This window comes from Pristis pectinata, chromosome 1, assembly GCF_009764475.1.
Source record: "Pristis pectinata isolate sPriPec2 chromosome 1, sPriPec2.1.pri, whole genome shotgun sequence".
NCBI classification, from domain to species: Eukaryota; Metazoa; Chordata; class Chondrichthyes; order Rhinopristiformes; family Pristidae; genus Pristis; species Pristis pectinata.
This window is the reverse complement of record NC_067405.1, coordinates 135,444,690-135,472,592: the sequence shown is the minus strand read 5'-3', so window position 1 is coordinate 135,472,592 and position 27,903 is coordinate 135,444,690. Positions and strand designations below refer to the sequence as shown.

General features: G+C 43.4%; 1 protein-coding gene across 1 annotated transcript in view; it reads right to left on the bottom strand.

Moving 5' to 3' along the window:
• fbln5 (fibulin 5) overlaps positions 1 to 27,903 on the bottom strand; it is a 67,988-nt gene that overhangs the window by 8,059 nt on the left and 32,026 nt on the right. The window contains exons 5-8 of the mRNA XM_052018763.1: positions 15,718 to 15,840; positions 12,602 to 12,718; positions 9,628 to 9,747; positions 2,525 to 2,647 (exon numbers count right to left, since the gene is read on the bottom strand). Of these exons, the coding sequence (XP_051874723.1) occupies positions 2,525 to 2,647; positions 9,628 to 9,747; positions 12,602 to 12,718; positions 15,718 to 15,840 (483 nt within the window). The remainder of the gene's footprint in view (positions 1 to 2,524; positions 2,648 to 9,627; positions 9,748 to 12,601; positions 12,719 to 15,717; positions 15,841 to 27,903) is intronic.

The following is a 27,903-nucleotide window of genomic DNA, read 5'->3' as shown; positions in this document are numbered from 1 at the left end:
ACTGGAGATTAACGAATCATAAGGAGGGAGAGTATCTGGAATTGGAGATGCAGGATTAAGAGGTATGACGAATAGCAGTGAAAATTCAACGGACTTCATGGGATGGCAGGACTGTCATATGTGGAGAGAGTGAGTAGGCTAGGCCTCCATTCTTTAGTGTTTAGAAGGATGAGAGGTGACCTCATTGAAACATACAAAATATCCAGAGAGTGGATGAGGTGAGGATGTTTCTGCTGACCAAGGATTCTAGATTCTAAGGGTCACAATCTCAAAATAAGGGGTTGGCCATGTAGTGAGGAGAAACTTCTTTACGCAAAGGGTAGTAAATCTTAAGAATTCTCAATTACAGAGGGTTGTAAAGGTTCAGTCAATGATTGCTTCCAAAACAGAGACTGATAGATTATCTGGACATTAGAGGAATCAAGGGATATAGAGATAGGGCAGCAAAATGGGGTTGAGGTAGAAGGTAAGCCATGATCTTGTTGAATGGTGGACCAGTCTCAAAGCCTATACCTGCTCCTATTTCTTATGCTCTTACATTCATAGAGTCGTACCCTATCCATGCCTCTTACAATTTTTATGTGCATCTATCAGGTCACCTCCCAGCCTCCATCGCTCCAGGGAAAACAAGCCCAGCCTATCCAGTCTCTCCCCGTACCAAAAGTTCTCCAATCCAGGCTACATCCTGGTGAATCTCCTCTGCACATTTTCCCAGTGCAAACACATCCTTCCCATAGTGTGGCGACCGGAACTGCACACAATACTCCAGGTGCAGCCGAACCAGTGTTTTGTAAAGTTGCAATGTATTCTCTATGCCTTGACCTATGAAGGCAAGCCCACTGCATGCCTCCTTCAACACATAGAATCATAAAATCACGGAATCACAGACATGCAGCAAGGAGACAGGCCCTTTGGCCCACCAAACCTGAGCCAACAATCAACCATCCATTTATCCTAATTCTACATTTAGTCCATTTTTTTTATTCTCTCCACATTATCATCAACTCTCACCAGATGCTACCACTCACCTACACACCAGGGGCAATTTACAGTGGTCAATTAACCTCCCAACCCACAAGTCTTTGTGCTGTGGGAGGAAACCAGAGCACCCAGAGGAAACCCAGAGAGTTTCAAACTTAGACAGGCAGCACCCCAAGTCAGGATTGAACCCAGGTCTCTGGTGCTGTGAGAAAGCAGCTCTATCAGCTGCACCACTCAAGGCACAGTGTGCCTCATCCTCCATCTAATCCCCTTTGTTCTGGCAATCCTTGGTGCTTATGGATGTTGTATTACCATGAAGTACTGGATCACGTATACAGCAAGCCACAGTTCAAAGGCATTTAGAGACAGGCAATGAATGTGTGTATTGACAGAGACGCCCATATCCTGTGCATGGATAAAAATAACTCTGAGCACGTGACTATGTTTGTGCCTGAACTCACCCTCTTCTTTGTTCAGGAGAAGGATCACCCCTCTGCTGGGACCTGGGGTCAGAGGATCTCACCTTTCAGGTTCTTCAGTGCTGCTGCATTGTAACAAGCCCCAGGGAAGCAATGATTCATAAAGCAGTCCCAAACCATTGGCCACCTACTTACCAACCATAGGTCTCTGTTAGTTGTGTGCATGGCTGAGGGGTATTGGCTGGGATCCATCATCAGAAGAAACAGTTTGGAAGGAGCGGTTGTCCGACAAATCTCTGTGAATTTAGCAATCATTTAATTTTGTGCAGCCCTTATTTTAAGACCTGTGATTCCATACTCAGGGAACCATTTTTTTCTTGTGTCATCTCTTCTCCCTTTCAATTAAGTCTAACCCTCTGGTAAAATACTTGCAGATGTATGATTCATGTATGATGTATGCACGAAGAAGGCACACCAATGGCTCTACTTCGTTAGGAGTTTGAGGAGGTTTGGTCTGTCACCAAAGACTCTTGCAGATTTCTACAGATGTACAGTGGAGAGCATTCTGACTGGTTGCACCAATGCCTGGTGTGGAGGCTCCAATGTGCAGGATCGAAAGAGGCTGCAGAGGGTTGTAGACTCAGCCAGCTCCATCACAGGCACAACCCTCCCCACCATCGAGGACACCTTCAAGAGGTGGTGCCTCAAGAAGGCGGCATCAATCATTAAGGACCCTCACCACCCAGGACATGCCCTCTTCAAGTTACTACCATCAGGGAGGAGGTACAGGAGCCTGAAGACCCACACTCAATGTTTCAGGAACAGCTTCTTCCCCTCAGCCATCAGATTTCTGAACAGTCTGTGAACCCATGAACACTACCAAGTTATTCCTCTTCTGCACTATTTAGTTTTGTAACTTACAGTCATTTTTACGTCTTGCACTGTACTGCTGCCGGAAAACAACAAATTTCACGACATATGTCAGTGATAATAAACCTGATTCTGACTCTGATATTTGGTAGGGCAATCACAGGCACATGGCCCATGAGAATGGCCTTCAAGATACTAACAGCAAACATAAACCTTGATAAAATATTTGTGAGTAAGATTGACTATCTTCTTACCTTGGCAGCTCCTGTTGTCGTCATACATGGTGTAGCCTTTGGGGCAGATGCAGTAATAGTCCCCTGGCTCATTCACGCACTGGTGTTGGCAAAGAAAATCTGAGAAACTGCACTCATTGATATCTGGAAATAAGAATGAATATTTGGGTCAGAAACCTGGAACAACATGTTGTTTTGTTGCACCCTCCAGACTTGTATCAGGTGTTTGCTTTTTTTTTATTGTGCTGACACATTCATGTTTACCTCAATCAAATACATCCCAGTGTGTTTTGCTCTGTGTTTGACTTTAAAGGACAATCTTTAAAGGAAAATGCAAAACATGCATTTTAATAAACTAATTCACTTAAACTTTTTAAAACAGTAAGCAGACTCCACATATTTTAGATCTTATGGGTTTTTACAAATCTGGTTTATTTTAGTTAAGTATCTTGCTGCATTATTGAGTACAAAGTAGGCAAATACCATTAATGCACAGCTTTCTCATGGACAAGGTTCACCATTTTTTGAGCTGGGTCATAATACATTGTTTGGCTTTTCCTGCCGTTCAATACGTCCCAGAAGGAAGGAGGTTCTCTCTTAAGTATAGGGATGTGACTTCAGTAAGCTGCTTCACTACTGAGACAAATCCCCTCAAAAATTTTGTTGGAGATTGCCTGAAAGCTTCCTTCTAAACCCACAATTCCTTGTATTAATATTGACTCTGGGACTTGTGTTTGACAACTTTGGAGAGGCACTCTAAACAGATGTCTATTGTAAACACATGCGCGTATTCACTTAACAATTGTTAGAGTGCAGGCCAGATTTATTCCTGCTGCATTACATAAAGTGCTCCCCTTAATTAGACAATAATTTGCTTCAATCCCAATCTCAGATACGGAAGCTATTAACGACTATTCATCTCAGATATCCTGTGGCCAGTTTGATATGGATTTACACTGAAACTTTGTTTGTTCCCGCTGAACTGACCCAAGACCACTGGAACCAACAGTCACTGGGATGATCAACCTAAGGTTGAAAGAACAATGCCATAAAACACCAATCCTGACAATTATTCCCCCTCAATCCTGCATTAAAAATCCATTACTTCCGTAATTTGAGTGCACAATGATTGGAATCAGGACAGCTTTACTCAGATCTTTTACAGGGGTCCCAATCCAGCAAGGTTGATCTGGGAGTGCCTAATGTAGCCATTCCTGTGAAACATGGACTGAGTTCCCCTGCATACCGCACAGGGAATGACAGCAAGGAGTGACTCACACCAGGAGGCACCCAGTTGTATTCCTAATGTGAAATGAAATAACACCAAAACAATGCCCTTTTATGTTCTCAGTATGACATAGAACAACTCCAGAAACAAGCTGGTTTTCCAATTCATGAAGCTAAGAAACAGTATCGCATGTTTGAATTTCTCACTCTGAGAATGTCGGAAAGGGTGAAACTACTGGATTGTCATAAAATACATTTGGTTCGCAGACATCCTTCAGGGAGGAAATCTGTTGTCCTCACCTGGTCTGGCCCATATCACCACTCATAACTGCTCTCTAAGCTACCTATCCATCTTTTTTGTTCAAAGTGCAATTAGGGATAGGCAATAATTGCTAATTTTGCCAGTGACATCTGCATCTTATGAATGAATAAATAAACACAAAATCTCCAGAATTTACTTAAAACTCAAAAAGTTCATGGGAAGCTGGACAGTTTTTAATTAATGATGTCAAATGAATATAGAGTTCTGTACAACATACTATAAGTTCCTGCATTTACGAGATATTACATTTTACTACATTAATAAAAATCCAATTTTTGATGTTTAATTTTCTTTCCTAAAAATGTTTTTTTTCTATTTTAACGCGAGTAGATAGTTGTGTTATTTGATTCTCTCAATAAGCTCAAATGTGTCAAATGACCATCTGATTGAAACCTTGTAAAAAGTAAATAGAAAACTATTATATCTCCAACTACAGAGAATTGTACGTTCTCCCTGTGCCTGCATGGCTTTTTTCCGGGTGCTCCGGTTTCCTCCCACATTCCAAAGACGTACGAGTTAAGAAGTTGTGGGCATGCTATGTTGGCGTCGGAAGCGCAGCGACACTTGCGGGCTGCCCCCAGAACACTCTACGCAAAAGATACATTTCACTGTGTGTTTCGATGTACATTTGACTAATAAAGATATTGTATTTAAAGTTGCCAATAATTTTGAAATTAAGCAATGAAAATCATACAGAGGATTTAGAACTTTAAAAATTGAATGGTGAGATAATGTAGGACGGGCTATAATCATAATTACATCAGTAAATGCGGCGGGTGAAAGTAACAGCTGAGCTATCATGACCTGCACTGTTCAGAAACTGGGAAGTTTATAGGATGGGCACTATTGTAGAGTGGCCACAGGATGGCGCTAATTAGTACTTTAGCCTCAATGATATGGAGGAGACACTGGTGGTTGTGGCAAATAACCATTTTCATTCTTTTTTTACTGTGATTGCTTTTATATTCTTCTAAAGGACAAATCTCAGGGAACATGTGCTACAATATTTGTTTTATTTTGCTCTCAGATTCTTACCTTTTTAACTACATTCTGTAAAATTCATATTTATTTATTTATTAGTCACGTGTACATCGAAATACACAGTGAAATGCATCTTTTGCGTAGAGTGTTCTGGGGGCAGCCCACAAGTGTCACCACGCTTCCGGCGCCAACATAGCATGCCCACAACTTCCTAACCCGTCCGTCTTTGGAATGTGGGAGGAAACCGGAGCACCCGGAGGAAACCCACACAGTCACGGGGAGAATGTACAAACAGACAGCGGCCGGAATTGAACCGGGTTGCTGGCACTGTAATAGTGTTACGCTAACCGCTACACTACCATGCTAAACAGAGATCAAGGCACTGGGAAGACTGATCGCCAATATTAATCACCTGTCTGTCTCACTGCATTTATTCTAAGGATTTTGCTTTGTTGAAATAGCCAGTACTTATAATATCACTGAGGTCAACTGCCTTGGAAAAAATGAGCCCACACTACAATCATTAATTAACCTGGGATTATTAATGACTGATCTGCCCCCCTCAGCAGCACAACTCCTAATCAATTCCTTCGCTAGTATCAATATATTCTTTTGAATGAATATGATTGGATAGGAACTGGGTATCTTTGTAATGTTGCTTCAGGAAAGGAGTAGGAGTTTGTCAGAAGGACACACTGCCTTGCCCCCTCTCGGACCCAAGTTCAAATCCAACCTAAAAGGGTGGTATAACATCCCCTGAATGCACAAGGGTTCATATAGGATTGAAAGGGTATAAAAACTTCCTGTTGCTGCAGGTGTGGTGGGTTCTTCAAGCTTGTGATAAAAGCACCAAGGCTTGAAAGAACCCCCCATTAAGTTAGAGTGGAGGAAGCTTTGTGTTAGAGTCATAGAGTCATACAGCACGGAAACAGACCCTTTGGCCCAACTGGCCCATGCCGACCAAGATTCCCACCTAAGCTCGTCCCATTTGCCCATGTTTGGCCCATATCCCTCTAAACCTTTCCTATCTGTGTACCTGTCCAAGTGCCTTTCAAAAGTAGTTAATGTACCTGTCTCAACCACTTCCTCTGGCAGCTCATTCCATAGACTGACCACCCTCTGGATGAAAAAGTTGCCCCTCAGGTTCCTATTAAATCCTTCCCCTCTCACCTTAAACATGCCCTCTTGTTCTTGATTCCCCAGCCCTGGATAATAGACTGAGTGCATTCGGCCTATCTGTGCCCCTCATGATTTTATATACCTCTATAAGATCACCTCTCATTCTCCTACACACCAGTGAATAAAGTCCCAACCTGTTCTACCTCCCTCCATAACTCAGTCCCTCGAGTCCTGGCAACATCATCGTAAATTACATCCAGCCTGCTACCCCCTGACCTGGATGTGCCCAATACTTACATGGATTCTGTGGTTCAGTCACTGGCAATGACATTGCTGAAACAAACCAGTTCATCCAAAATAAAACGTATAACTTAAATAGGAGATATGGGGAAGGGTATTAAAAGGTCTCACTTGTCAGTTAAGGATGAACCATTTGGGGGACATTAAGCTACAAGGCATCTGAGAAAATATCAGGAGCCAATTTAATTACAATTAGATCTAGTGAAGGAATACATCCTGTAGAGAAGAGAATTAGCGCACAGATAAAAGTATAAGCTAGAAACCACATTTTATATCAATATATATAGTATGTGAATATAAAATGAACTCCACTTAAATAAGTAAATGGTAAGTGAATAAAATTAATGTCAAGTATTTTGTCAGTTATGCTCACTGTGATTACTACTAAAAGTAAGTCCATTTTAAAAGCAAACTCTTATTCACTAATATTTTTTAATCAAACCCTCAGTTCCAGCTGTGTCTGCTTTGGTGACAAGTGTTGTCATGTTGTTTCAGTCAAATCGTAACTGTGGATTATAGTTCAGAAATTCTTCCTTTGGAAAGAAAATTCTGCAGGAGATTATGTAGTGCAAACTAATATTTAACTTGGAAATCAAGGTTGCTAAATTGTACCAAATGTCTATTAATGATAGCATCTTTTTTCTCTGAGGGTTGGCTGATTTATCATTAGGTTTATATTAACCACAGTTAATTTTACATTCTTCTAGACAATGCTACTGTTGGTTTTGATATTAAATGTTCAAGTTCCTGACAGATGCAGGTCATTACAGTCTCGAGCACAGTTTACACTGTTACATCATTTTGGTGCTTATATCCATACTTGAAGGCTTTGTTTCAGAAGCAATACCCTCCTACGTTCCCACCCTTCACAACCGGCCCCTGCCTGGTTGAACGAAAAGTTCCATTTATCTAGCAGTTCCTATTGAAGAAAAGTGCCGTTACAGAGGATTTGAAATGAGTCCTTTAAAGAGGTTGTCACCAACATTGCCTCCTTTCCCCACAGTTATTCTTGCCTCTTGTCACAGCGTCATACAGCATGGATACAGGCCATTCGGCCCATCATGTCCATGCCGACCAGTGGGAACCCATCCGTGTTAATCCCATTTTCTAGCATTTGGCCTGTAGCCTTCTATGCCTGGGTAATTCAAGTATCCGTCTACGTTCTTCTTAAATGCTGTCAGCGATTTTGCTTCCGCCAATCTCCAGGTACTCACCACTCTTTGTGTGAAAAAGGTCCCCTCAGATCCTCTCTAAATCCCCTACTCCTTACCCTTAGTTTTATCTGCCTCCGATTTGGAGAAAGATTTCCTGCAGTCTACATTATCTGTACACCTCGTAATTTTATACACCTCAATCATGCCCCCTCTTAATTCTCCTCAGTTTCAGGGAGAACAGACCTAGCCTCTCCTGCCTCTCTTCATAACTGAGTTGCTTCATCACATTCAACATCTTGGTGAATCCCCTCTGCAACCTCTCCAGTGCTATCACATCTTTCCTATAGCATGGTGACTAGAACTGCAAGCATTACTCCAGCTGAGGTCTATTCAAGGATTTATAAATTTGGAGCATAACCTGCCCACTGTCGTATTCAGTGTCCCAGCTAATGAAGATCGGTATCCCAAATGCCTTCTTAATTATGTTATCTACCTGCGCTGCTACCTTTAAGGATCATTGGACTTGTATACCAAGGTCTCTCTGTACTTGAAAATCAAGGTGGGCCGGATTTTGGCTTTTTCCAATGGCATAAAACAGGCTGAAAGTAAATCAGAAACACATTTCACATCTCCAACTATTTGTGGGCCTTCTCTACATAGGGTAATGACTCCATTATCTAGACTAATTAAACATCATTCATTGTATACGCTTTAATAGTTTCCTCTTCCATCGCCTTTGAAATATTGTGCCTCAGAAGCCACTGGCAGAAATTTATTCCCTGCCTCCTTTAATTTACAGGTGAATTCGGCTACGCGAAGAAGTGAGTAGATGCTAAGGCATTGTTAACAATCACGTGTCAAAACTTTCACTGGACTTACCCACCTATATAGCACCTTCAGTGTGTTTAACAAAGACCCAAGGAGCTGAGAGAGCTAGTGGTCCATATCATAAAACACACTCTAACAGCTAGAAGATGAGACAAAGAATCAAAGGCATTTTAAACAGATTCAACAGATATTAACGAACTTCAAAAAAGGCAGTCAACAAATGACAATGGCAGACATGTCTACAGTTTTGCACATCTTTATATTTTCTTTGTCTGACAGGTACACCTCATGTTTCAGACTGTTTAGACAGCAATAATGAAGGTTATATACAGTGACTTCTCCTGGCCCTGATTCAATGGTGAATCTGCTAATTTAGCAAGTATGCCAACAGATATCAGCTGGTACGAACTCACTGACTGTAGATCAAATGAGTGTTGTCGGTTGCTTAGTGGTGGAGCATCACAGACATGCAAGAGAAATGGTCTTGGGATTGTTGCCAGTGACAACTCTAACTCCATTTGACCAACTATGAAGCAATAGAGGTAACAAAATGATACAATGGTTCATACATTGCTCACTATAGCACAGGACAGGCCCTTCGGCCCACAATGTTGTGTCGACATTTTATCCTGCTCAAAGATCTATCTAACCCTTCCCTCCCACATAGCCCTCTATTTTTCTATCATTCATGTGTCTATCTAAGAGTCTCTTAAATGTCCCTAATGTATCTGCCCCCACAACATCTGCAGGCAGTGCGTTCCGCACACCCACCACTCTCTGTGTAAAAAGCTTACCCCTGACAACCCCCTTATACCTTCCTCCAATCACCTTAAAATTATGTCCCCTCGTGTTAGCCATTGTCGCCCTGGGAAAAAGTCTCTGACTGTCCACTCGATCTATGCCTCTTATCATCTTGTACACCTCTATCAAGTCACCTCTCATCCTCCTTCTCTCCAAAGAGAAAAGCCCTAGCTCGCTCAACCTATCCTCATAAGACATGCTCTCCAATCCAGGCAGCGTCCTGGTAAATCTCCTCTGCACCCTCTCTAAAGCTTCCACATCTTTTCAATAATGAGGCGACCAGAACTGAACACAATACAATTCAGGTGAGACATTTGACAGGAATCAGTGGGGTGTTGGTGAAATAAAGACAGTTTTCAAAAAAAATTAAAATCCGTTGTTCCATCGCTTACCATCACAGCCCATTCCCTCTGAATTTAATTCATATCCGGTATCACAGCGACACAAGAAGGAACCATAAGTATTGATGCATTGCTGCCCACAAGGATTTTCTCCGGCACACTCATCCACATCTACAGCAGGGAAGTAAAGGATTGAAAGAATATCAGTCTCAGTAAACCTGGTCACCTGTTGTGTTATAATTTATAAAATGTTTCTTATCCTCTTCAGAAAGTTGTGTAGATTTGTGCCTCAGGTGATGGCAAAGAGTCTAAGGCTGTGGAAGAGAACATGTAGAAGATGTAATATGTCACTAGCATCATGTTCAAGTAAATGCAAGTGAGTTAAAATAAAACTGTTTTAATTGAAAAGGAAGGGAATTATTTACAAAAGAAAATATTACAAATGGCTACACAAAAATAACGTCCTTCCATTCAAATCACCAAAGCAGGTGGAGAAGTGAAATCGGACGTAGCGCACTGAACTGGACCAAAGGATAAAGTTTAGAGCAACTTACATCATTTACATCATATTGAAGCCTGTGGGATCTTGCTGTACACTCATAAGCCACCATCTTTCCTACATTGCAACTGTAACCACCCTTCAAATGTACTTTACTAGCTGTAGGGTGCTTTGGGAAGTTGTGAAAGACACCATATTAAACTCAAACCTTTTCCTTGTCTTTCAAGAGCAAATGTATATTGTAGGTGAAGTGTTTCCCACTCAAAATCATCCTCACCTGCCATTCATCCTGGAGAAGAACCACCTAAGAACATTGTTTGGCTAGGTTTGGGTTGAAATAGGATCCTGTGTAAAATGGTAAACTGATTATTCAGCAAACCTAAACCAAGTGAAGCTCCTTGCGTGAGTAACCTCAGCAGGGTACTCCAGTCATCCAATTTGATGAGATAAAGAGAGCATAAGCATCTCCTAGACTTGGAGTTATAGCTTCACTCTTGTGCTAAGTTCTACCTGCCACAGGGAAAAGCTGAGGATTGATAAAACAAGGTCCTTTTGCATCAGAACATACAGATGCAGGATTAGAGGAAATAAACTAGCCCTGTTAGTTCAAGCCCTTGGTCTACTGTTGCATAAAGTCACAGCTGATTTGCGAACTAACTACATTTTCAGCCTTAGATTTAAAATTAGGAATTATTTGAGGACTTGGTCAGTTACCCCAGTTACATCTGGTGTTACCTGGCATGACTCTCCCCAGACAATAACATTCCTCTAATTAAAGTAGAAAATGCCAGAAACACTCAGCAGGTCAAGCAGCATCTGTGGAGAGAGATGAAAAATTCTGGAAATACTCAGCAGGTCAGGCACCATCTGTGGGAAGAAAAACAGGGTCAATGTTTCAGGATGAAGACCCTTCATCAGAACTGAAAAGGAGACAAAAGAAACTCGTTAAGCTGCAGGGAGGTGGGAGACGGGGATGTCTCTGATAGGGAGACCATGGGGATAAGCTGTAAACAAGGTTACCTGCTCAGTGAGTGTATGGGAGCCGTTGTTTTGATTTTCAGTAACACCTCTCAAACTGGCATGGTTGGGGCAGGGAGCTGACCCATCAGTTTGACGGACTGCTAAATTAGAGGACACACAGATTTCCTTCATGGTATTAACATGATGACCTGACTGCTTCTCACATATGTGTTTAGACCGCAACGCCAAGATCCAAATGGCATGCAAGTCCAAGGAAGGGTCACTGAGTATAAGGCTGACAACAGGACTAAGTGCTGTGTGCAGCTTTCCTGCTTACAGGATGAACACAGCATTCAGAAAGAGTTAAGGAAGAACACAGAAGGAGGCAGCTCCTCATTCACCACTCATGCATGGAGCAGAAGAGAGGCTGCCTGCTCCGTTCTCGTCAAGCACAAGGGTGAAGTAGGCACACAATCAAAAATATTTAAAAGGTGGGCACTGAGGGATTTAATAATTAGCTGAGGAATCCGATCCAAACGTAACTCAGCATAAAGTAATTCTGCTCGGGAGTTGCTAATTAACGACTGCTGTGAGTGCTGTTCATTTCAAATACGTAAAAGTGAGAGGCAAGAAGAGAAGTATCAGCTTCGACCCTGGAGGGAATTAAAAGTGCTGTGTAGTTAATGGTGAAGTGAATCTCACAGATAGCTGAACTATGTTTGGCTCTGTGCAAACAAAAAGGTGGTGCAGAAGGAAGAGCAGGTATCTGTTAATCATTGGAAATGGGAGCTGCCTGCAGTAAGTCAAGAACAGCCTTGGAGAAAGGTTGCCTGCATTGGTTGCAAACCAAGGACCATGTGCACAAGCTATGATGGCTCTGTACAGTGTCGCCAGAAAGTTACTCAGAGCTCATCCATAATGTGACAGAAGGTCCATTATTGGATGAGCTTTAGTCTCAGCTCTTGTGACACCGAATGGTGCAAACCAGTCTAGTGCTTAAACTAGGAGACAATCAATCCAAAGAAGTGATGAGTAGGAGACTTGAGTTCAAAACCCACCATCGTAGCTGTTAAATTTAAATCCATTTAATTAAATACATTCAAGAATATAAGAGCTAAAATTATAAAAGGTGATCACCAGATTGTTGTGAAAGCCCATCAGTTTCACTGATGTTTTTTGGAGAAGGAAACTTATGGCCCTTATCCAGTCGGGCCTAGTAGGTGTGGGTAACTCTTAACAGACCTACTAAGTTCAGTTCAAGGGAACTAAAGGGTGGCTATTAAATGGTAATGTCAACAGTAAATAAATAATGAAAGACAATTACCTAGCTGCAAAGCTTCAGATGGTTAATTCATATGGAATTGTTCACAGAATCAAATAAAGATTTATTCAGTTTTAACTCCTAAAGATGTACAGTAGTAAAGCAAAGGTGCTCCCACAGAGTGTTATGCACTAGTCACCAGTGCATAATCCAACATCCACAAACTCAAACGATTTCTAAATCTAGTAGGACACCGTTCAGTGCACGTTACCACCTTGGAAGAACTGAGATTGAAATCTCTGTACCTTGGCATGACCTCCCATCGGGATTCAGGAGGAATCCTGAATTGCACTGGCAGGAGTAGGAGCCGGCAATGTTGGCGCACAGTTGCTGGCAGTATCCATGGCGACACTCATCGATGTCTGAGGGGGGGAAACAGAGTTCAGTGTAGTTGAGAAAGTGATGGTATGTCCACATGAAATTATAAATAATTCACTAATTTTTTATCTGAACATCATAGAAATGTGAAACAGTGGGAGGTCACTCTGCCCATAGCAGCTTCTAGAAGAGAGAGATCCTATCAGTCCTATTCCCCTGTAAATTAATGTCCTCTGTGCCTCTCCAACTCCCCCAGATTGGCTTCACTCCCACCACCTTTACAGATACTGTGAGATGAGTGAATCATGTTTTGTTCTGTGTTATGGCACGGATAATATTAATTTAGGATATTTCATGGTGGAAAATGTCATTCAAGATTTGATGCAACTCATTTTAATGAATCCCAATATTTACATTAAAAACCCATTTCAAGGTCAGAAGATGAGCATAAACCGTAAGAAATGGGGCCAGATTAGACCAATCAACCCTGGAGCCTGCTTGGCAGTTCATTGTGGTCACGGCTGGTCTTGTACCTCAACTTGTCACCTGCTTGATCCCCATTTCCTTTGATTTCCATTTTGCCCATAAATTTATCAATCTCAGTCTTGAATTCAATAACGATAAATTCCACAGGGTCTGGGATGGAGGATTCCAAAGTTACAACCATTTGAATGAAGGAATTGCTCCTCCTCTCTACACTAAATGGCAGAGTTCTCATGTTGTGATAACAATCACAAGTCAGGAAGTTATGTTGCAGTTTTACAAAACTCTGGTTAGGCTGCACCTGGAGTATTGCATTCAGTTCTGGTTGCCCCATTATAGGAAGGATGAGGAGGCTTTGGAGAGGGTGCAGAAGAAGTTTACCAGGATGCTGTCTGGATTAGAGGGCATGTGCTATGCAGAGAGTTTGGACAAACCTGAGTTGTTTTCTCTGGAGCAGTGGAGGCTGAGGGGAGACCTGATAGAAGTTCATAAGATTATGAGAGGCATAGATAGACAGCCAGGTATCTTTCTCCTAAGGTCAAAATGTCCAATGCTAAAGGGCATGCACTTAAGGTGAGAGGGGGTAAGTTCAAAGGGGATGTGCAGGGCAAGTTCTTTCCACAGAGAGTGCTGGGTGCCTGGAATGTGTCGTCTGTGGTGGTAGTGGAGGCAAGTACAATAGAGGCATTTAAGAGGCATTTAGGTAGGTACATGAATATGCAGAGAATGGGGGGATATGGACATTGTGTAGGGATTCGTTTAGTTAGGCATTTAATTACTAGTTTTATTAGCATTGTGGGCTGAAGGGTCTGTCCTGTTCTATGTTCTAACAACTCCTGACTTAACCTTCTCTTGACAGGAGGAAACAGCTTCTCAGCATCCACCTGTCGAGCTAACTAAGACCTGAGTATGTCTCAACTCACTTTTTTTAAACTTCACAGGACAAAGGCCCATTTGACACAATATCTACACACAGGACAACTTTCTCATCCCAGTAGGCACCAATGTACTCTGGCTCAGGTCAAAACCAATGCACTTTGTTTCCCTTGGTATGTTCTTAATGGGAGACAGGCACCTAAGTGTAATTTATTGCGAAATAGAGTGTGAATGGGGGAGGTTATGATCTGCTGGGATGGCACAGACTGAAATCGGGGCATTGCAGATGCCTGGTGTTGGGGGGGCATAGGGGTCCAGTGGGTTCTGCGCTCAAACTCAGAGCTGACAGGGATCAAAGAACTTGTTTGGGATTTGGGGGTGTCTTATTGAAGTGCTTGGCTTTGGTCAGTCTGGGTGTTCAGTGGGATTGATTGGGATGTGGAGGGTTGGGGTCCGACCCAGTCCTGGCTCTGAGCAGGATCAGGATGGGCTGGTTGGGATCTGGGAGCCTGGCTTCAATCGCAAGGAGGTTGGAGGGAGAGTATGGCCAGAACCTACATGGGGCAGGGGAGGTCCGACCCAGACTGGTGGGACGATGGTCAAGCGCAAGGAGGCAGTGTCAGCCTGGACTAGCAAGAGGACAGGAAGTAGGGCTGGAAGTGGCTCTGGGTAGGATCAGAAGGTTTGTTTGGCATCTATGGAGTGACAGCTGGAGACAGTCTCTCCAAGACTGATATGGGGGTCTGTCTGAGATCAGGAAGAGTTCCATCCAGAACCTGGAGTGGGTTTCTCCAGGATTGGGAGAAAGGGAGGGTCGACGGTGGGAGGATGTTAGATCTGGATTGTCTGGGTTGGTAGATATCTAAGTTCAATATTATTGGTATTGGTATTAGTTTATTATTGTCACTTGTACTGCGGTACAGTGAAAAACTTGTCTTGCATACTGATCGTACAGATCAATTCATCACACAGTGCACTGAGGTAGTACAGGGTGAAAACAATAACAGAATACAGAGTAAAGTGTCACAGCTACATAGAGGTACAATGAAGGTAGACAATAAGGTGCAGGGTCAAACAAGTTAAATTGTTAGGTCAAGAGTCTATCTCATCGTATAAGGGAACCATTCAATAGTTTTGTCACAGTGGGATAGAAACTGTCCTTGAGCCTGGTGGTATGTGCCCTCAAGCTCCTGTATTTTCTGCCTGATGGGAGAGGGGAGAAGAGAGAATGACCTGGATGGGTGGGGTCTTTGATTATGCTGGCTGCTTCACCAAGGCAGTGAGAGGTATAGACAGAGTCCATGGAGGGGAGGCTGGTTTCTGTGATGTGCTGAGCTGTGTCCAGAACTCTGCAGTTTCTTGCCGTCTCAGGCAGAGCAGTTGCCGTACCAAGCTGTGATGCATCCAGATAGGATGCTTTCTATGGTGCATCGATAAAAGTTGGTGAGTGTCAAAGGGGACATGACAGTATTACAGTTTCTGATTCCTGCTGACTGGGATCTATTCTGGTCACCTCCAACCTGAACTGCAAATGTTACAAAGGGCATCAGCGTAGAAGCTGAAACAACTGGATTCTTTAGCAGCCCATTTCTTCCTGCAGGGACCATGGATTGTGTTTCTCAGCAAGAACCCTGGCTAATTTCTTTTAATTCCCTCACTTACCTCAGGATAGATTGAGACTTACCCATACACTGCCCGTCTGATAACCAGTAGCCTTCTGTGCAGGAACAGCTGTAGCCTCCCTCTGTGTTAATGCAGATCTGTGAGGGATTACATTGGTGAGTTCCTGCTGTGCACTCATCAATATCTGTACAGGGGCAGAAAGTCAAGATTGAGTTTATTGTCATCTGCACAAGTACATGTATGCACAGGTGCAATGAAAAACTTACTTGCAGCACGAACACAGGAACATAGCATTAGAGGCTCAACATTCACAAGAAATAACATAAATTAAACATAAATTATACAAAATTATATAAGTAAGGGCCAGGCACGGTAGTGTAGGGGCCAGGCATGGTAGTGTAGCAGTTAGCGTAACGCTATTACAGCACCAGTGACCCGGGTTCAATTCCGGCCGTTGTCTGTAAGGAGTTTGTACATTCTCCCTGTGTCTGTGTGGTTTTCCTCTGGGGGCTCCGGTTTCCTCCCACATTCCAAAAAGACATACGGGTTAGGAGCTGTGGGCGTGCTATGTTGGCACCGGAAGAGTGGCGACACTTGCGGGCTGCCCCCAACACATTCTCAGGAACACAAAAAGACCCATTTCACTGTGTGGTTCGATGTACATGTGACTAATAATGATATCTTACCTTATTCTTAAGAAAGATAACAATTAGAACAAAAAAAACTCCATTGTAGTGCAAAATGGTCAAAGTGGTCATAGTGTTGCTTTACTGAGGTAGACATTAGAGTTGTGCAGGTTGGTTCAAGAACCGAGTGGTTGAAGGGAAGTAGCTGTTCTTGAACCTGGAGGTGTGGGACTTCAGGCTTCTGTACCTCCTGCCCAATGGTAGCTGCGAGAAGATGGCATGGCCCGGATGGTGGGGATCTTTGATGATGGATGTTGCCTTCTTGAGGCAGCGTCTCACGTAGATACTTCCGATGGTGGGAAGGGATGTGCCTGTGACGTATTGGGCTGAGTCCACTACTCTCTGTTGCTAATGTTCCTGCGCATTCAAATTGCCTTTGAAGGCCAAAAATGTTTATGATGCTCTGAAATAATATCAAAGTTTCAAGGTCTTTCTTTAATGGAGAAAGTCCATCCCAACAGCATCATGTCAAGTAACAGGTTTCTTGTTTTAACTTCCCTTTATAGCGGGTCCAAATTAAAGTCATGGCTATTTCCTCGACTCATCTCCCTGCATAGATGTTTTTCACTGGACTGTGGTTAATGCCACTGGGGCAAAGGGGAATTTAGCCTTGCTGCACAGATTTGGACAGCTTAGCGCAAGGCATATGGGCAAAGCTGCTTGCGTTCCAGTGATTAGTGTGGCGATGTGTGAGAGGTGCCTTGGCCATTCAGAATGGAAAGCATCTCTCCATCATCATATGGTGGGACTCCTGCTCATTCACAAGTACAGAAACAAACAATATCCCGAATATCAAACTTGGGGACAAACTGCAAGGCCCACCCAGCTGTACTGTGAGGCATCTCATCACAGTACACTCCAGTTACTATATACTGGAAGGGTAAGTGAACCAGTGCCCTCTGCCGAGCCAACATCCCCAGCAATGAGGCCCTGGCTGGCAATTGGTTTATTATTGTCATATGTACCGAGGTACAGTGAGAAACTTTCTATTGTATGCCATCCATACAGATCATTTCATCACATCAGTACATCGAGGTAGTACAAGGGAAAAGCAATAACATAATGCAGAATATAGTGTTACAGTTACAGAGAAAATGCAGTGCAGGCAGACAATAAGGTGCAAGGGCCATGACGAGGTAGATTGTGAGGTCAAGAGTCTATCTTACCATACAAGAGATCTGTTCAAAAGTCTTACAACAGCGGGATAGAAGCTGTCCTTGAGCCTGGTGGTCTGTGCTTTCAAACTTTTGTATCTTCTGCCCAATGCGAAGAGAGAAGGTCCAGGGTGTGTGGGATCTTTGATTATGCTATCCTCAGTTGGTTATATTCAATGAGGCCGGTTTCACATCTTCGCTCAGTTCTGTTAATATCTCCCTTCCACAGTCATTAGTCACTCAAGGCTCAATCATCGTAGCACCAGCGTCAATCATTGGACCTCTACCTTGTATACATGACAGCTCATCCCAAAGAACACCACGCTGCACTGGATATCTGTCTCTATGCTCTGATGGCCTTATTTACAGTTCTTGGTTTGACAAGACATTTCCTCCCAAACCTATGCAACCAATTTAATCATCGCGGATATGAATTTCCATCAAAATGCTTCTGCTCCTTGTCTGTAACTTCACCAGATGTGAGCTGTTTGCAGCTTGCATCCATCACCGTGCTGAATTCATTCAGGATGTTTCACTCCAGTGAAGGTGCCAGATAACTGTAAGTTGTTGATATAATCTTCAACAACAACTGGGCAATGCCTCACTTTTCACTTTGGTATTCACAAAAACAAGTTAAAGTCCTGGAGAAATATCTCTCGAGTCAGGTCATGTCAAGTCGAGTTTATTGTCATGTGCACCAGTATGGTGAGGTACGGGTACAATGAAAAACTTGCTTGCCAGCAGCATCACAGGCACGTAGGTACAGACAACACACAGAATATAAATTATACATAAATTATATGTAAATTATACAAGATAGTGAAGAGAGAGAGAAAAAAAGTGTGCAAAATCAAACCAGTGCTAAAAAAAGACACAATCAGAGACAAGTCCATGGTAGTGTAGTAGGTGGTCTGTAGTATTCTGTTGCTGAGGTAGGGTTAGGGTTGTGCAGGTCAGTTCAAGAACTGACGGTTGCAGTTCCTGAATCTGCTGGTGTGGGACTTCAGGCTTCTGTACCTCCTGCCTGATGGTAGCAGCAAATTTATAGATGGTATAGTTGTGCTTAGCCACACAGTCATGGGTGTAAAGGGAGTAGAGCACGTACCCTTGAGGAGCACCTGTGCTGATGATCATCGAGGAGGAGATGTCGTTAACGATCAATACTGATTGAGGTCTGCCGTTGAGAAAGTCAAGGATCCAGTTGCAAAGGAAAGTACAGAGGCCCAGGTCTTGGAGTTTGGTGATAAGTCTGATGATGCCAATGGCAGATCTCACATAAAACTCAAAAGACAAAGAAAGTAGCATTTGCATCCTCTCCCAAGAAAACACAAACACTGGGGTCATGGTCCTCAAAAATCAACCTGGCTGGGCTAGCTGTACTGTGTGGTTGCAGGAATCTGAGCTCAGCCAGGCCACACACTCAGAAGGAGGGCAGGAAAAGTGGTTCAAGAACTTCCTCAGGGCTAACATGAAGAAATGGAACATCAACATCAATGTCTAAGAGACCATTGCCTGTGACCCATGGAAGGACTGAGAGCCAGCTGCAGGAACCTCAGCACTTTGAATGCAGCTGATGGCATTAAGAAATGGAAAAGCAAGAGAGGTTGAGCAGATGACATCCAGACCCAATCACTCCAAGCAGAAACAGACATCCAAATCGCAGCAGTCTCTGGCAATCTCAGATCAACCTCGTTCCATCCTCACATCCACAGATAATTTAAGCAGATAAATTAACCTGAACAACATGGGGCTGTGAATGAGTGACAAAATCCCAGTTTGCACTATGTTTACGTCAGCTGTACTTTAAACACCAGCGTTAGCACACACAAAACGTTAACTCTTTGAACTCTTGAAATGATAGCTCAGAGTAATTAAGATGTTATTTTTCCAACTGCTAAGCAGGAAGTCAGATGCTGGTAGCATTTAGTAACAGCAAACTACATTTATATAGTGCCTATAATGTGCTAAAACATCACATATGCTTCACAGGAGCAATTATTGAATAAAGTACAGTACTAGGAATACTGCTTGTGGAGGGTCATGTACTTACTCAATATCCTGGAATTATCCCCTTGGATTCTTTCAACCCATTTTTGTTCACTCGCAAAATGTTAATCATTAATTTAACTAAAACATTATTCATACACTTTGAATTTCTGGCTGCACAAATAGATTTATATCATATTAGTCGATTGGCCTGACTGCAGAGGGAAGATCTTGGAGCTGTGTGTACAGCCTATGTCTCTGAGGAAAAGAGCAGGTAAACTGAGCTGGTGGGGATGAGCTGATAAAGTAGTTGTGTGTTCATGGAGGTAGTACAGTATCTCCAGCGAAAACATTGCTAAGTGCATTTCTTTTGAGAAATGCTTCCAGTGAATTCTTTCCCAACATCTGCTTAGGTCCAAGTATTTTTACAAAAGTATTGCACACACTAAGAGGGAAGATTCCATTGCAATGATTATATTAATATGTTTCTCCAGCTCTGGTTATTTCTGGTGCAATTGTCACACAGTAATTATCCACTCCTGTGAGATAGCTCATATCACAATTTCCAGATGGCCATTTATTGGATATTACAGTTTTGAGTAGAATTTATTGTAATAACATTGAATCCTGAAGTGGGAGTCTGACCACATCAGAACATAAATTTAGATTAAGGAATTACAAAGCACACTGTCTAAGCACAGCAATCCATTAGAGACCAAAGAAAATCAAAAGTTATTAACTAAATGACACGTAATCAATTTCAGCTTGCAGTAAGGTGTCCCAGTCGTCTGTTTATAGTGTTTCTCCTTATCATCTTCTCTTCTTAGTCCCTCGCGATTGAGGATGACTTGCTTCCACTCCAGTTCCTTGCGTTCTGAGGTGATGAGGTCAAGACGGGGCAAGAGGTGCTTGATGACATGGGCAAGTGAGTAGTTAGTGAGGTATTGCACTCCCTCTTGTCTTGGTGAAGCAGTCAGCATAATCAAAGACCCCACCCACCCAGGACATCCTCTCTTCTCTCCTCTTCCATCGGGTAGAAGATACAGGAGCCTGAGGGCATGTACCACCAGACTTAAGGACAACTTCTACCCTACTGTGATAAGACTATTGAACGGTTCCCTTATACAATGGAGATGGACTATGACTTCACGATCTACCTTGTTATGACCTTGCGCCTTATTGCACTGCACTTTCTCTGTAGCTGTGACACTTTACTCTGTACCGTTACTGTTTTTACCTGTACTACATCAATGCACTCTGTACTAACTCAATATAACTGCACTGTGTAATGAATTGACCTGTACGATCGGTTTGTAAGACAAGTTTTTCACTGTACCTCAATACAAATGACAATAATAAACCAATACCAATACTGATACCAATTTTGGTTGAGCCTTGGAATGAAGAAGTTGAGGAATGGAGGTTGAACAGGTTGGGCCTATACTCATTGGAGTATAGAAGAATGACGGGTGATCTGATTTCTTGGGGGATTGAGGGAGCGGATACTGAGGGAATGTTTCCCCTGGTGAGGTTATCTAAAAATATAGGGGGCATTAGATCATAATAGGGGGTTTTCCATTTGAGATGGAGAGGAGGAGGAATGTCTTCTCTCAGAGGATCATGAATCTGTGGAATTCTCTACCCATGAGATCTGCAGAGATGGAATTATTGAAAGTGAAGTCATTAGAACTGGAAGAAAGCTGGAAGGAGTATGGGGAGAGAGTGGGAAAGTGTTGTTGAGAGCAAGACTGGGCCAGCTCCAATCTTATTGAAAGGTAGAACAGGATCAAGGGATGAGGCCCTCCACTGCTCCTGTTTCTTATGTTCTCACCTCAACGTGACTTCCATTCTGCAGTGGATCAACACTGATAGGTTTGTGAAGGTGTACCCAATGAAGCAGGAAACAGAGGCTTCCTTTCACTGATCACTGGTGTTGGGAACTAATCCACATTAGTTGACTCCAGTGCTTCGGTAATGTTACACATGGCCCTGTGGCAGCTGTCCATACAAGTGCACAACGCTCCACTATAAGGCACACAGACTTTGAAGACCTGGATTTAAGATCAACCCCAGCCAGGCCAATATTAACTGGACAAACCTGAGGCTGTGCCTCAATGGGCTATTTATGATTGAGGGTAAACTTAAAGAGGTAAGAGTTTGAAATGAACTGATTTTGGGTGCACAGCTGATGAATGAGGTTTTTAGCTTCAATATATTATTCAGATGAGCTGTTGGCAGAGGAGGCTAACACGATACAAGTGTTTCTGTTTGCCTCATTCACAGTGGTTCTAAGAGGCAGGTTGGTGAGCAACGCAACGGCCCTGGGAGAGATTGAGAAGGGGAACTTGATGCAGGGGGCAAATTGTGTAGGTAACACTGAAACTGTACCCACCCAGGGCAGTACTGGTGGTGCGGTGTGTGGGATTTCTTTGCTCCTCACTACCAGCGCTGCTCTGCATGGGCATGGAAAGGCTCAAGACCCACCAGCTATTCCCAAGTTTTAGTTTCCCATTGCAAATTATCTAGAAGCTTAAGCTGATCAACAGGAATGTGTGCAATAGGATGGGGTGGTGGGCAGTGGGGAAGGTGAACTACACAATGATTAATCATGTTAAGGACACATAGAAACACAGAAAAACTACAGCACAATTCGGGCCCTTCAGCCCACAAAGCTGTGCCGAACATGTCCGTACCCCAGAAATTACTAGGCTTACCCATAGCCCTCTATTTTTCTCAGCTCCATGTACCTATCTAACAGTCTCTTAAAAGACCCTATCGTATCCGCCTCCACCACCGCTGCTGGCAGCCCATTCCACGCACTCACCACTGTCTGAGTAAAAAACTTACCCCTGACATCTCTTCTATATCTACTCCCCAGCACTCTAAACCTATGTCCTCTTGTGGCCACCATTTCAGCCCTGGGGAAAAGACTATCTACCCGATCAATGCCTCTCATCATCTTATACACCTCTATCAGGTCCCCCCTCATCCTCCATCTCTCCAAGGAGAAAAGGCCAAGTTCCCTCAACCTGCTTTCATAAGGCATGCTCCGCATTCTAGGCAGCATCCTTGTAAATCTCCTCTGCACCCTTTCTATGGCTTCCACATCCTTCCTGTAGTGAGGTGACCAGAACTGAGCACAGTACTCCAAGTGGGGTCTGACCAGGGACCTATATAGCTGCAACAATACCTCTCGGCTCCTAAATTCAATTCCCCGATTGATGAAGGACAATACACCATATACCTTCTTAACCACAGAGTCAACCTGCGCAGCCGCTTTGAGTGTCCTATGGACTCGGACCCCAAGATCCCTCTGATCCTCCACACTGCCAAGAGTCCTACCATTAAGACTATATTCTGCCATCATATTTGACCTACCAAAATGAACCACTTCACACTTATCTGGGTTGAACTGTATCTGCCACTTCTCAGCCCAACTTTGCATCCTATCTATGTCCCTCTGTAACCTCTGACAGCCCTCCAAACTATCCACAACGCCCCCAACCTTTGTGTTATCCGCAAACTTACTAACCCACCCCTCCACTTCCTCATCCAGGTCATTTATAAAAATCACAAAGAGCAAGGGTCCCAGTACAGATCCCTGAGGTACACCACTGGTCACCGACCTCCACGCAGAATACGACCCTTCAACAACCACTCTTTGTCTTCTGTGGGCCAGCCAGTTCTGGATCCACACTGCAATGTCCCCTTGGATCCCATGCTTCCTTACTTTCTCAATAAGCCTTGCATGGGTTACCTTATCAAACGCTTTGCTGAAATCCATATACACTACATCTACTACTCTCCCTCCATCGATGTGTTTAGTCACATCCTCAAAAAAATTCAATCAGACTCGTAAGGCAGGATCTGCCCTTGACAAAGCCATGCTGGCTATTTCTAATCATATTATACCTCTCCAAATGTTCATAAATCCTGCCTCTCAGGATCTTCTCCATCAGCTTACCAACCACTGAGGTAAGACTCACTGGTCTATAATTCTCTGGGCTATCCCTACTCCCTTCTTGAATAAGGGAACATCTGCAACCCTCCAATCTTCCGGAACCTCTCCCGTCTCCATCGACGATGCAAAGATCATCGTCAGAGGCTCCGCAATCTCTTCCCTCGCCTCCCACAGCAGCCTGGGGTACATCTCATCCGGTCCCAGTGACTTATCCAACTTGATGCTTTCCAAAAGTTTCAGCACTTCCTCTTTCCTAATATCTACATGCTCAAGCTTTTCATCCCACTGCAAGTCCCCACTACAATCCCCCAGATCTTTTTCCGTAGTGAATACTGACGTAAAGTATTCATTAAGTACCTCCGCTATTTCTTCCAGATCCATACACACTTTCCCACTGCTGCACCTGATAGGCCCTATTATTTCGCATCTTATCCTCTTGCTCTTCACATACTTGCAGAATGCCTTGGGGTTTTCCTTAATCCTGCCCGCCAAGGCCTTCTCATGTCCCCTTCTGGCTCTCCTAATCTCATTCTTAAGCTCCTTCCTATTAGCCTTATACTCTTCCAGATCTCTAACATTACCTAGCTCTCTGTACCTTTTGTAAGCTTTTCTTTTCCTTTTGACTAGATTTATTATAGCCTTTGTACACCACATGACCCACTCCCCTCCAAAATGCAGTCAAATTGAAATTCCTGATCATACTTCTACCGAATGCATTAGATGGAGTAGGATGCAAGCATATTTGTGTAGAGCACAAGCACAAATGAGGCAAACAGCCTGTCTGTATGCTCATAGGTCCACGTGGTTGCTTGTCATCCTAACAACTTGCATGACATCATTCCACATGTCTTTAGTTCCATGAGTTAGTACAGTGGGTACCAAGAGCTGAAGCGGGTCCCCATATTAATGAAGCAAATCACCGATCTCAATCAAGCCAGCGAGGGAATAACTACATGGATGGGATTGGGGGGAGCATTGGTCACATTTCTAGACCCACCGATGAGTCCTCATGGGTAAAACAATGGCTTCAGATTAAGTTATTGATCTTTCATCAAGTTATCTAATGAAAGGTCGGCAACCTGAAATGCTACCTCTGTTCTGCTCCACACACAGGCTGCCTGTCCTGCTGTGTATTCCAGACTTCAAACTCCTGCACAATTTTGGTTTTACCATGTCATTCCTCAAACTGAACACAACTCTTCAGTCAAGAAGTGATAATGACAGTTAACCATTTATCACAATTGGTTTAATGCTGAACTAATAGACAAAGGAGTATCATAAGAATTGTTTCTTATGTCCTCACCTCAACATGCCTTCCATTCTGCAGTGGACCAACACTGATAGGTTTGTGAAGGTCCAGGAGTGGATCCACATCACAAAGTCATACAGCTTGAAACATGCTCACTGAATCCATGCCAAGCACTTTCTTGGCCCCTGTGTAACACAGGAAAACTACGGACAAGACAAGTGTCTCAGCTGGGAATCTGTGAGTGGCACTCTTGCCTCTAACTCAAAAGGATGGGTACAGCACAGCTCCAGCGCTCTGGGTTTGATCTGATCTCAGGTGCTGTTTATATGGAGTCAGCACGTTCTTGCTGTGACTATGTGGATTACTGCCAAGCGCTCTGGTTACCTCTCGCATCCAAAAGATATGTGAGTTGGTAGGTTAATTGGCCACTGTAATTGCCGCTAGTGAAGAGGTGAGTGGAAGAATCTAGGAGGATTGTTGATGGGAATGTGGGTGGAGTAAGTAGTGGTGAGCGTAACGCTTTACAGCGCCAGCGACCCAGGTTCAATTCCAGCTGCTCTCTGTAAGGAGTTTGTCTGTTCTCCCCATGTCTGCGTGGGTTTCCTCCGGGTGCTCCGGTTTCTTCCCACGTTCCAAAGACGTACGGGTTAGGAAGCTGTGGGTGATATGTTGGCACCGGAAGCATGGCGACACTTGCGGGCTGCCCCCAGCACGTTCTATGCAAAAGGATGTATTTCACTGTGTGTTTTGATGTACATGTGACTAATAAAGATACCTTATCTTATCTTAAAATGAGATTAGTGTAGGATCAGTGAGGTTGGCATGGATTCAGTGAGCATGTTTTAAGCTGTACGACTTTGTGATGTGGATCCATTCCTGGACCAGAGAGCTGAGTATTCAAATCTAGTTTAATGCACCAATATTAAGGGCGTAGTGTGTCGAGAGAGGTGGCATCTATCTGCTAGATGTCTCATTGTGGTTCTGTCTGCCCTCTTGTATAGATGTAAAAGATCCCACAGCAATGTTCAAAGAAGAACAAGGAAGCTATTCCTCATCCCCTGGCCAATATTTATCTCTCAATCAACATTGTCTGGCTATTATCACATTGCTGTTACTGGGAGCTTGCTGTGTAACAATTGGTTGCAATGTTTCCTACATTACAACACTGGCAAGGCTTCAGAAATACTACATTGTCTGGAAAGTGTTTCAGCAAAATGTGAATGATGCTGTTTAATGCATGCCTTCCTTTTTCACACCACTGTTTCCCAGTCAAATGCTCCTCGAGAGAGCCAGGCAGAAGAGCAGAAGCCAACTTAAGGAAAGGTCCAAGAAAGTCCTCTCTAATTCCCCAAGCTAGTGAAAAGGGCTGAAGTAACGAATAACTTTTTGTAATCTTGGCCAATCAGTAACATGCCTTTTATAACCTGAAATATCCAGGATCCCCTCAAGAGCATTGGGAAAGGCTGCAGGAATCCCTCCTCAGAAGGCAGTGACCCTCTCAAGAGGTTGCTTCTTGCTGTAAAACCCAACTCCTCATTATTCCTTGGATCCCACATTCCCTCTTATTGTGTCACCAGCCAAATTGTCAGCGGCATCTGCATGGTTGAACATGGCTGTTCCAAAAATCAACACATCATGCTATTACTCATTAGAATAAATAGTTAATTTACCTACCTAAGTACAAACAAATGTGGTGCATTTCTAGGCACCGCCGTGCCTTTGGAAGAATGCATTGGAAAGAGTTAAGTGTAGAAAGGTGCCTGTACTCAAAGGGTTAAATTACAAGGAGAGATTATGGAAACTAGGTTTACAGTCCCTGTAGGTTAGAAAGTTAAATGGTGACTGATTAAAGTTTCCAATATATTAAGGGGATGGGATGATAGAGAGAAACTATTTCTGTTGTGAGGTCTTCAGGGGTGGAGGACATTTTCACTCTTTTCAAAATGAAGTTAAAAGACACTTTGACACAGTGGTAGAATTTTGGAAATGTCTTGAGACTTGCAGTGGATGTTAGGTTATTAATATTAATATTGATGGATTTCTATTAACCAAAGCAACAATAGCATTTAGACAGACACGTGAGAGAGACTTAAACCGACACGTGAACAGGCGGGAAATGGGGTGATACAGACTATGTTCGGACAGATGGGATTAGTTTAGATTAGCATTAATTATGCTTTGAGTAATGGTATCAAAGCATAATTAGAAGCACCAAGAACTTGACTGATGAAGTGTGAGCAACAACTTTTTGCAACCCAAAAAAGGAAAGCAGAACCAGCATCCATTAAGAAGGCAACATCCCTATTTAGTTTCAAGGTCAGTGCAGACATAGTGGGCTGAAGGGCCTGTTCCTGTTCAACGTAAGTAATGATGGTGATGGAAGTAGCTCACAGCCATGAGGGGAAGGGGGGATGATGTGGAGGGGTGTTGACTTAACCCCCAGACAAGGCCAGTTCTGGTTCCCTTGGAAACACAGGGGATGGCAATAATCACAAGGAGCTTGCTTCCTAAAATATCAATCTCATTTCATATGGAACGAGCTGCCAGAGAAAGTGGTTGAGGCAGGTACAATAACAACATACAAAGGATATTTGGACAGATACATGGTTGGAAAAGGTTTAGACATGAGTCAAATGTGGGCAAATGGGACTAGCTTAGGTGGGCATCTTGGTCAGCATGGACAAGTTGGGCTGAAGGGCCTGTTTCTGTGCCAAAGGATTCTGGGAGTTCCATTTCTGTACGCTTGCTGATCTGGTGTGGAACATGGGCCACTTTATGCATGGGGGTTTCTAGCTAAACTAAAAAGTGGGCATAAAGAAAGGAAGAAATATCTACCAGGTCAATTCTTCCCCCCCCCCCTTCCCCTAGACTCCTCCATATCACACAAGGTAGTGTATCGGTTAGCGTAACGCTATTACAGCGCCGGCAACCTGCGTTAGATTCCCGCCGCTGTCTGCAAGGAGTTTGTACATTCTCCCCGTGATTGTGTGGGTTTCCTCCAGGTGCTCCGGTTTCCTCCCACCTTCCAAAAGATGCACAGGTTAGGAAGTTGTGGGCATGCTATGTTGGCACCAGAAGCGTGGCGACACTTGCGGGCTGCCCCCAGAACACTCTACGCAAAAGATGCATTTCACTGTGTGCTTCGATGTACTAGTGACTGATAAAGATATCTTATCTTATCTTATATCCTTCTCATTGGTTGCCTGTACAA